General features: G+C 26.8%; 1 protein-coding gene across 3 annotated transcripts; it reads left to right on the top strand.

Annotated features, from left to right (window-relative positions):
* The first annotated feature begins 5,749 nt into the window (after positions 1–5,749).
* On the top strand, positions 5,750–11,524 carry Dnz1 (DNZDHHC/NEW1 zinc finger protein 11). 3 transcript variants are annotated; one of them, XM_089218886.1, is made up of 5 exons: positions 5,750–5,940; positions 6,886–7,025; positions 7,133–7,262; positions 7,355–7,516; positions 8,658–11,524. In XM_089218886.1, exons 1-5 carry the CDS (start codon positions 5,891–5,893, stop codon positions 8,875–8,877), a joined length of 702 nt encoding a protein of 233 aa, XP_089075012.1. In that variant the 5' UTR covers positions 5,750–5,890; the 3' UTR covers positions 8,878–11,524. The 3 variants fall into 3 exon arrangements, with proteins under 3 accessions (XP_089075012.1, XP_089075011.1, XP_089075010.1); XM_089218885.1 differs by having other exon boundaries at positions 5,775–6,180; positions 7,148–7,262; XM_089218884.1 differs by having other exon boundaries at positions 5,775–6,180.
* Positions 11,525–11,684: the final 160 nt, after the last annotated feature.

Raw genomic sequence — 11,684 nt, 5'->3', positions numbered from 1 at the left:
AATTTTGTTAACACACGCGACGATACTACGGTGATTACGTAAACGTCGCAGTCGTAAATAACTTAAGTGGAAGGTAAATGATATAAATTGTTACGTTATATAAGAGCAATTCGTTATCGTCGTGCGCCAGTGACATCTGTATAATATATTTTTTAAATTATTATATTTTTATATTTTATATAGTTATATAATTATACGTCCTGTCGGGCTCAGTACAGTACCTACATGTTATAATGATACACTTATACTTATTAACTATACCTACCTAATTGATAATAATAAATTAAATTAAATTAAAGAGTGTATTATGTGACAAATTAAATTAAACTAGACGCTTTAACTTTGGTTGAGTCATCATAAAAAAAATCAAAATTATTTAATTAGTTTCCTGTTTCCAGCATTCTATTATTTGAAGCAAAAATACTGTAATTTTGACAGTAGGCAGGGCAGTAAAAAGTGTGTGATACACTAGTATTAACATAAAGGAAGTTAAAAGGAATGAGGCTCAGTAATTCAGGACAGTCAATTTTAATTTTTAGTATTTAATAATTTATGGAGCTAAATACATCATTTAGTTTCCTACGATTAACTAAGGACTCAATATCAAATTCCAATGCTAATTGTTCAATAGATACCTAAGTTTACTTTATTTGTTTTGTGTCCAAGTATCCGTAATAACCTGTTCCGAATACGTTCCATTTTGGATATTAGATTAGATTGGCGAGGGTTCCAAATGACTGAGCCATGTTCTAGGATCGAACGAACCAGAGAAAAATATAAAACTTTAATGCACTTTGGATTTTTAAATTCTGAACAGTTTCGGCGTATAAATCCGCAATGCCTTATTAAATACCATGTTTATATGGTTATTGAAAGACGTGTAATTTGAATAATTTGATACCAATATGCCTAAGTCTTTTATTTGCATAACTGCCATTAGTTCAGAGCTATTAATTTTATAATTAAATTTTAAGAGTTGTTTTCGGCGTGAAAAAGTTATCTGTAGACTTCAGCATTTACATTAAGGCCGTTTGTTATGCACCATGAATAAAACTGATTCAGATCAAACAGCAGTTTAACACAGTCATCAGTTGAATAAATTGGTACTTAGATATAGTTTTAGATCGTCGGCAAAAATTAAGAATTTACAGTTTTTAAAGATATTGGAAACGTAATATTAATAAATATTTAAAAAAGTAAAGGTGATAAATGACCTCCTTGGCTCCTTGAGAAACACCAGATGTAACATTAATATTTAATACTCACTGAGATAGAACTACTCAATTTAATTTGTTGAAATCTACCACATAACTATGAATTGAACCATCTTAACATTGGTCCAGATATGCCTCTATATTCAATTTTTTTTACCAAAATAGACAGGTCTACACTATCAACAGCTTTCCTTATATCCATGTTTACTGCATCTACCTAAATTCCTTTATTAACTAATGACACAAGGTTGGTAAATATACTAGCAAATTAATCATGGTTAATTTAGAATAAAAGCGAAAACCGTGTTGCTTATCAGAAATAATATTACTAAATATCGATGCCAATTTAGTTGCTATAATTTTTCTAAAATTTTAGATTGTGTACTCGGACGGGATTCGATTACTTGCTTTAAATATAGACCAAACATAACTATTCTTCCACTTATCAAGATACTAACCGACGGATAGCCAGGATTAATTAATATAGGTATTGAATGGGGTGAGAATGTGAGATAGCGTAAAAAGACAGTTACAATAAATTATTATTGTTATTATTGTTATTATTACCTATATTATTATTGTAAAACAATAAAGATGGACTCTAAATGAAATTGAACAACTAGCGGTCCAAAACAAATTAATCTAATAGTAACCCTATTCCTTGATGAATATAATAAAGGGGTACGCTATAATATGAAGAAAAATGAACAGTAACTCAGTCTCCCTGCGTCCTCCCTCAACTCAACCACTGATTAAAAATGTATAAAATGTTAAATTTATATAACTAATATAGTCATGATTCATGAACATTCAATACAAGATTCCTCATAGCTGACACAAGTTTACCTATAGACACCTATAGTGGTGGCAGTATTGTGCTGAACAGTTCCCACTAGTTCCTGGTTTTTTAACAGGAAAAAAAAAGACACCTATATGGCTATATAGTAGTATAATAGTTATACCTTTAATTGTTACCAAAAAAGCACTCATAATTATAGGAAAATAGGTAGGTATATGCTAATTCAATTGTTTTTTTGGTAAAAATGAATTCTGTAAGCCCTGATTACTGAAGACTTGTTTACGATAATACGATACCATGCCATTGTAACTGAAACCATTCAAATTCACAAGTATGTACTATGTAGGTACCATTGATTATAGAATATTCAATGGTAGGTACCTACATGGCTGCAGGCCATTTATCAGTTATTATTAGGGCTAGGAATTGCCGCATTGGTATGTTTTTTTGCAACTTCTGATTACTTATTTTGTAAATAATGCTCACGAATTAGCCTTTGCTGAGGTAAATGGTGATATTTTTATTTGTCATATTTTTACATATTTGAGATAAAATGCATATTTTTGCATATTTTGAACAAAATGAATTTTTTTGTACATTTCGACTACAAAAACACAAAAGTGCATGTTTTATATTATATTTCATTACAATTTGGAAATCGTTGAAAACACCAAATCTAAACTTGGCCAAAACAAAGGACCGATCTCTGAAAACATCGACAAAAAATATAAAAATGTGTTAGAAAAAAATACCGGGCTAAAAGCTATGTCTACGATACGTAATATTTTAAATGGCAACGATGTAGATGAAGATTTTCCAAATCTAACTATTAGGAAAGTTACAAAATTTAAATAAGCAAAAATTACGTCATGTGATATCGAACTGAGTTTTAGCAAATATAAAAACATACTAAGGTCAAACAGAAGATCGATCATTTTTGAAAATTTAAAACATCATGTGATTGTTTCATGTAATTCATTTGAGTAGCTTTATCAATTTTATATCAATTAATATATTAGAGATTTTAAAATCTTAGCATTATTTTAATGTTTTATATTTTAAGTGTTTAACATATTTATTTTTATTAATTGGTATCTATTTGAAAAAATTTATAGAAAATGTGTTTTTTAAATAATATTTATTTGGTTTATTTGCATATTTTTATTGCATATTTTTAATAAACCATATGGATATTTAATCATTTTTTATTGCACATAAATCCTAGCCCTAGCCCCTAGTGGCTAGTTATTATCCTAATAATTGCTCATTTTCTTCTTTTATTACCCAAATAGTTTATAGTAAGTTCTACCAATATATAATTTTTACTAAACCTTTTACAAAATATTTTGTTTCACATAGTTTTATCTCTTTACTTAAAGTTATGTATCTACCTAGTAATATTATATAAGTTTTTATTTTTGTTATATTCAATATTCTTGATATTCTACCGATTTCTGTCTATTATAACATTATTACTGTCAACTACCGCGCACAGATTATAAGTACTTATAGAGGATTCACATGCTCACTACATCCTCCCCATTTTTTCATTTGATAATGAATTTATCCAAATGATTCTGATTTTTAGAAATTTTAATTTACTACCTATAGAATCATATTTTAAAATTATTGAGATTTTTGATAATACCTACTTTTTTTTTATTGCTGAACCACGGTGCTACTAGAGGGTAGTCCTTCTCCATTTGGTAATAGGTACCTACTTAAGGAATGTCAGACAGTCTCCTAATCCTGCACTCCTGTGGCGATACAAACTTCTATTATTTTTACGAGAATCACTCTATTTTATAATAAATAATTATTTAGTGGGTAATTTGTCGGAAATGTTAGGTGGTGAATGCTTGGTGAATCAACCTGTACATATGAATAATGAATATATGCGTAATTATGCGTTCCTATCTATAAAATATGTATTCTATATGGTTTTAGAAAGCTAATACGAAAATATGACTATATACGAGTAAAATCGTTTTGAGTACAAACGTAATACTACTGTAGTTATTGTAGAAAGAATACAGAATCACTTACCGTATTAAATTATAATGAAACTATGTTGGCAATAATTATATCATTTAAAATCTATACATAAGTATTTCAATATTATGTATCATTTATAATACATATAATTATAACCAAAATAACTTTCAGGATTTAATGATTGTTAAAATATCTGCAATGCAATGTCGATTGTAATTTATTTATTTAATAATCACAATAAAAATATTTATAGATAGAATAAGTAATAACAGTAGTTGGTGCAGAAGTGATTCGAAAGGTGTGACAATTTTTCAAATTATGAAGCAACTAAAATGCACAAAATACACGATGAACGAAAACCTCCTCAATCAAAAAATCCATACAAGACTTAATTCAATAATATTCATAATTATGTAAAATATTCGTTCATTACTTCTGTACCTAAGTCAATAACCTTTAAATTTTAATAAAATGTCTAGTTATAAATAAACTTCATTTTTAACTAGACATTCACTATTTACTATTTACTACCCATGTCCTATATACAACATAATGAAATCGATACATATTTGTTTTCGTAATTCATAAACTCTAGTTGATTTTTGTGTACACAAATTTTAAACTTTAATAATCATTTGCCTTCTAAATAATCATTCTACAATGAGCTGGAGTTTACATACTGCAGTCTTCAATGTGTATTCCTACGGTATACATTTTTTTTTTGCTCCTCGAAATGCATTTGCCTCTCTTATCATAATCCCCTCTTTTCCATTTAATTTTCTGATCATATCGTGATCATAATCATAAAATAATAGTATGTAGTACTCACCAAAAAAAAAATTAAAAATTAAAACCCAACTACTAACTAGTGTAGTACCTGTAAAAATCCCGGACCCAACTCGGCAACTCGGATGCAGCCAGGTACCCGTACTGACAATTAACAATTACCTATTATTTATTCCCTAATAAATTAATTAAATAATAAACTATCATATAGATAAGAGCAATTAAGTGCATAGTGGGTACCCACATAAGTTATTAATATAATATACTATCATAAAGTACCTATCATAGATAAATTGTATCTATATATTGTAAGTAACGCACGCACTCGCACACATGTATATATCGTATACATGTATACAGTACAATTTATGAACTATTGATTTTAATGATTTTTGAAGATAATATCGATGATAATAATATGGCTGACTTGCGTCCCCCAAAACGGGACGCAACTTACCGGTCAAATTTACTACCTGAAAAATATTTATTTTTTTGGGGACGCAAGTAACATGCAGCCATATAAACAGCGGCCAGCCATTGAGTGAGCACAATCTTACAGTATAGTGACTATACTGATAATTTGACACCAACTCAAGTATTATAATTTATAAACTATTACACATTAATGGCGCATCATACATAATACAACTTTCGATAGTCCAGAAATATAGGCTTGGCCACGGGCTTTGTGCCTGGAGCGGCCGCTGTTATTTATTAATGTGGTACTGTGGTAGTGATTTCAGATTTGTTCAGTTTGTTGAATGCTTGTAATGCTTGTATGTATTGTGTACCAAATGTACATTTTATAATTTCTTTTGGAGCCTTGGAGGTAAAATAATTTTTATTATTTCCATTTGTTATCATTATCTCAAAACGCTTATCACCAAATAAAACAAATTCAATGTTGATACTATAAAGATACTCATCTATATTATATCATAGATTATCATTTATTACATAATACATAACAATTATTTTTATTATTATTATACATAGTTTACCTTTATAGTTTATATGAAACATGAATATTTCAAGGAACACTTCAGTTCGTTTTATTGTTTTGTTAATTTATCAGTAATTATTAATTTTTAATAGTATGTACTATGTACCTATTGTAGCACTAGGCAATAAGCATATTATCCTTAAGTAGGTAAACTTGGTTATCATTATATATGAAGGGAACAAAGTTTAAGGTTGTAATCAAAAATAGTATTTTAAAAGTAATGTGATTCAAATTTGTCTGGTTCAAAATCTACAGACTACAGTGATGATGAAATTAGTTAATGATCCTTGTGGTATTTTTTGTATATTATTCACATATACTTCAATCATATACGCTGACTATGTAGTGATACAATGGGTTGTTTTGCACACTATGCAAGACAGGTAACATTTTAATTTTAAACCTATTTATTACATTTTAGAGCTGTTACTGCACTAGCATGCGTTATAATATAGTGCAAAATTTGCATTCTTTTAACTTAATTTCAACCTAGGATTATTTTCTAATTATTTAGGTATTTTACAAGCTGACGATGTTATTTTTGTTTATTATTTTTCATACTCATGTATAAAATAATTTTAAATGTGTATCTCACAAGGGACAAAGGTGATGTAAATTATTAAATGAAATTTATTTTTACCTATTTTTTGTTAATAAATGATGGTGGCGCCGCGGAAGTAATGCGAAAGTAGTCCCTGTGGTGTCTTCGGTTCAAACAGGAAAACAAATGTATTTTACATAAAAATAATTAATTTTAAAATCTCTGTACTTAGATATAAGTTATTCTAATGAGATTATGTAATGTATAGAACTTTAAAAGTATAATAAAACCATTTTAGTTACATTATTTTATCAACTTAAGAAAATAATTTGTCTACCAAACCAAAAACATTTATAAATATTTGGTTTTTACTCATAGGATGTTTTATAGATAAAAATTATAGGTTACACCAATTCCATTACGTTTGAAATTTAATATTTTATTTTTTCTATGAATAAATAATTTATGTATAGGTATACCTATTTTTTTTTTAATTATTATTTGTATTTTATACTAATTATATACTAATTTTTTGTATATTTTTCAGTTTATGGGCTCCATTTCACATAGTGCTTTTTAATACATTTCTTTTGCTATTGACAGTATCACATTTGCGAGCAATGTTTTCTGATCCTGGAACTGTACCTCTGTCTCATACTAATGTTTCATTATCAGACTTACGGCAAGGTATTTTAATATTTTATTAGATACAATTATTTTATAGTTGTAAATTATTAGTTGACAAATATCTATGACCCTTTGTATGTCGTTTGTGATCATACCTACCTATATAGTTAATGAACCTTTAGTGAAAAGAGAAGATTGGACTATGTGTACAAGGTGTGAAGCATACCGACCACCCAGAGCTCATCACTGTCGAATTTGTAAGCGCTGCATTAGACGAATGGATCATCATTGTCCATGGTAGGTAATTGTTAATTAAAAACAAACAAAAATGTAACTTTTTTATTACTTATATTATTTATGTTGTAATTTTTTTTTTTGTTTTTACATAGGATTAACAATTGTGTTGGGGAAAAAAATCAAAAGTATTTTGTCCAATTTCTTTTTTTTGTTTGTATTATTTCTGCATATACTATCATGTTAGTTATAATGTCATGGGTGCGTGAATGCCGTCAGTGTAAACTGTATGATATGGATACAAGACAAACACAAGTGTAAGTTTTTTTTTATAATTGATATAAATACTGTAATCTATTGTATACTTGTTTCAATATACAGGGTGATTCTTTTAAGTGGGTACACTAATTATCTCGAAAAGTATTTACTTTTTTCAAAATATTTTTTTACATGGTTTCAAGTTGTTAAAAAACCAACGTTTTTATTAAAAAATTATATTTTTAAATATTTTTTATTCTTATCATTATTTAAGTTTTTACTTTTTTGAATGACAACATAGAGTTTTAATTTTATATTCCAAAGCAGAATATTTTTCTAAGTATTTTGATTCATAAAAATCGAATTTAGGACGATTAGTTTATGAGTTATATGTATTTAAAGTTTAGACAAGCGGAGTAGTGGACAAACATTTTGTGGGGTAACCCCGTACCACTCCACTCTGCCAATCTAAACTTTAAATACTTATAACTCAAAAACTACTAGCTCTAAATTCGATTTTTATGAATCAAAATAGTTAGAAAAATATTCTGCTTTGGAATATGAAATTAAAACTCTATGTTGTCATTCAAAAAAGTAAAAAACTTAAGAAATGATAAGGTTAAAAAATATTTAAAAATATAATTTTTTAATAAAAATGTTGGTTTTTTAACAACTTGAAACCATGTAAAAAAATATTTTGAAAAAGTAAATACTTTTCGAGATAATTAGTGTACCCACTTAAAAGAATCACCATGTATACTAGGGGTCTAAAACCTACGAACAGCGGCTCAGTTCCGTCCCGATAAGCTTTTTGAACTGACCTACCTTTAAGTTAATTGATTTTTTTTTAAATATATGTATTTGATACATGAATTCCTAAAAATAGTTCTTATTAATCTTTAATTTTATTTCTTCTCTATCCTTATCTAAAAATGTTTGTCCTGTGGTGCTAAAGCTTATCACATGTTTGGACTAGTATAAAAAAAGTTAAGAAACCCCTGCTATATACTATAATAAAATAAAAATGTTTAGTAATTTCACTGCTCTTCTACATTGCATGTTTAATATAAAATATTTTATACTTAATAATAAGTATATATTACTTTTTAATATGACATCTTAATTGAATTCATAATTTTTTGGCTAAATATTTATTTTATAATTAATTACAAAACATGATTTTTATTTGTTTTATTTTAGCTTACATTCAGTAATTTTAATAATGGAAAGTGCTCTCTTTGGTATGTTTGTTATTGCAATTTTATATGATCAAATGGATGCTATTTATAATGATCAGACAACAATTGAACAAACAGTCTACAAACGTCCAAATCCATTACATAGATATATATTTTCAGTTATTTGCCGATGGCCAAAAATATCTAGATCTACATCTAAACTTAATATTCGATCTGTATAATTTATTTATTGTTACTTTTTTTAATTTATTAATTTAGGTACTAATTAAACCATTAAATATTTGAATTCATATTAGGAAATAGGCATATTATATATGCAAAATAGTTATAACTTTGTATTTTAAAAATTGATGAAAAATACAAAATGATAAAATATTTTAATCCGAAAAAAATACAAAGCAAAAATTGTTGTTTGATTTTACAATTTCATGTTTTTTCTTCTTGTTTTGTTATGGTACAAATTATAATTATATTTTGTCAATTTTGATGCATACTGTTTACGCACACTATTTCGTCTCTCATATTATAATTTTTTCTCACCTTTATTCCTTTCATCATTTAATTTTTTTCTATTAATTTCCAATTATCAAAAAATGTATTCACTGATTTTGTCATAAATGCTTGCTTCTCAATTTGAATGTTAATTGTTATAAATTCTTCCCTAACTTTATTAATGTACATTCTCTGTCTTTAATTGTTGAACAAATGCCATGCATAGTACCATTGAAAATATATTACAATAAATATTTTATGCTTTTTGATAGTATATACAATATAAATCTTTTAAATATAGTTTTAAATTCTTAAAAAAAATGTTACAATTTGTCATTATATTCAACTTTATAATAAATTATTATAAATTACTTTTCTAATGGCAAGTGTAGCAATACTAGTGTCTAACATCCGGTTCCTGTATTATATGATGTTTTTTTTTTTTTAAATTTATTTTTAAGAATTATATTCATTAACATGATATTATGTGTAAATTTAACTTTAGCATAAACCTTAAATTGTATGTATTAATATTTTATTTTTTATTTTAAGATTTTGAGTAAAACAGTGCTAGATTATAATAATATAGTCATACAATAACATATTACTAAATATCAACTATATTAAGAAATCCTTAAAGTCAAATAGAACAAATTGTTTAATACAATATTAAAAATAAAAATAATCGTAAAATATCTAAAAATGTATTTTATGACTACGTGCACAGTGTATACTATTAATATACAATTAGTTAGACTTTTAACTAAAAAAAATGCTTAAGTGTATAAAATTAAAACTGGGTTTTTTAAATTTTTGATTCAGTACCTAGTGTAAATTGTTATGGTTATAATTTATAACTATTGAGTTATGGTCTAAATAGGTTTATTATAAATAAATAATATGATGAAATATTTATACATTACAATAATTTACTAAGTTGCTATATAGTGACAAAATGTACAATACATACTCTATCAATATGAATTATATGCTTTTTAGTGTAGTTTACTTGTATTGGATCTTGTCTATTTTTGTAGATGTTTTTATACATTAATAATTATGCAATGTATGTGGATTCCAAATTAAATATGTGATGTTAATATTTTTAAACATGGTGTTAAGTTTAACAATTTATGTACTTCATGCTTACTTAATAAGTTTTAATTTTAATATGTAGTATATTTATATGTAAATACACATATATTCAGAAAATTGTATTATATTGTTACTTTTGTATGTTATAATTTAAAATGTATAAAAATAATATTTCTATGTAAAAATTATATAATTTTGTTAAAAATCTGAATGCAATAAACTATATATATTTTTTTTTTTCTATCGGTTAAGCATCAACTACATAGGTTATTAGCTTTAACAAAAGTATTACATTTTTACATTGTTATATGTCATTGTACAACTCAATTTTCGTTAGATATAAATTATGTTTTGATAGTTATAGAAAATAGACCAATTGCCTTGTACAGGTTGTCAGGGATGTGGAAGTCTTTCCTAGCTTCATTGAAGTTTGGACAGTGGACGATGATGTATTTGATGGAGTAGTGTTCATTGCATGTTGGGCATAGGGATGGATCTATTTTTGACATTAGGTGTCCATGTGTGAATTTTGTGTGGCCTATTCTAAGTTGATTAAGAAGTACCTATTTTTTTTATTTAGGTCAGTGTATTTCAGCTAGAGTTGAACAGAGTGCTTAATTTCTTTTAACTTATTTTCTGTGGTGATGTGCTATTTGGTGTACCACAAATCAATGCAATCTTTGTTTATATTTCTATTTATGTCAAAAAGTGATGAAAAAGTAATTATTTAATTGGTGGGACTATTTCCTTTTATGTTGCAATCACCTGAGTTCCAAGCGAATCTAATGTTCTTGTTTGATGAGAAAAGAAGGTTATTTTTAGAGCAATGGCTCAGTTATAGTATTTTAAATTGGAGATTAGTTAAGGCACTGAGTGAGTCGGAACATATATCTATTTTGTATCATTGATTTCTAGAGCTAATTGGTTTCTTTTAAATCAGTGTTTCTTAATCTGTGTTCAGCAAAAGTTTAAAATCGCAAGAGAGAAAAATCGTCGGCGGCCGGACTCTAAAGATAATTTTCAAAGGGGTTCTGCATGAAAAAAATATTATTGTTCGATGTTCCGTGGCATCAAAAAGGTTGATAAATACTATTATATATAGTGCTAGGTATTTAACTGTATAAATACTGCTTAAATTATTAAGTTTGAACTGTTTAATTACATTGAGGTGGACTACTGCAAGTCCTATACCCGTTTCACTTTTAGATACATCAGTGTAAATCTGACTACTGTTATTTAGAACTGTGTATAAGTTCATTAAATAAATTGTTATAAATAGTATTTGGTGTTTCTTTTTTCAAGTATTCTGTTAAGCTTGTATCAACTATGTAATTTGGTTGTTTCCAAGTAGGTATTGGGCTATTTTCCCTTTGATATATTTCATTAAATGCAATATTGATATCCATCATCTCTTTCTGTAGTCTTAGCCTTAATGGTTTCT

The sequence above is a fragment of the Diuraphis noxia genome, unplaced genomic scaffold, assembly GCF_037042655.1.
Source record: "Diuraphis noxia isolate RWA-SAM2 unplaced genomic scaffold, SU_Dnox_SAM2 contig0002, whole genome shotgun sequence".
Lineage (NCBI taxonomy): Eukaryota > Metazoa > Arthropoda > Insecta > Hemiptera > Aphididae > Diuraphis > Diuraphis noxia.
The sequence above is the reverse complement of the archived record's forward strand: the minus strand, read 5'-3'. Positions and strand labels throughout refer to the sequence as shown.

What these genes read in the sequence shown, in the direction of transcription:
- Dnz1 (XM_089218884.1), top strand. Translation starts at nt 6,062, where the DNA reads ATGATGAAATTAGTTAATGATCCTTGTGGTATTTTTTGTATATTATTC. An exon ending in TTGCACACTATGCAAGACAG is followed by an intron (nt 6,181 to 6,885) that starts GTAACATTTTAA and finishes TATATTTTTCAG; the next exon opens with TTTATGGGCTCCATTTCACA. An exon ending in ATTATCAGACTTACGGCAAG is followed by an intron (nt 7,026 to 7,132) that starts GTATTTTAATAT and finishes CTACCTATATAG; the next exon opens with TTAATGAACCTTTAGTGAAA.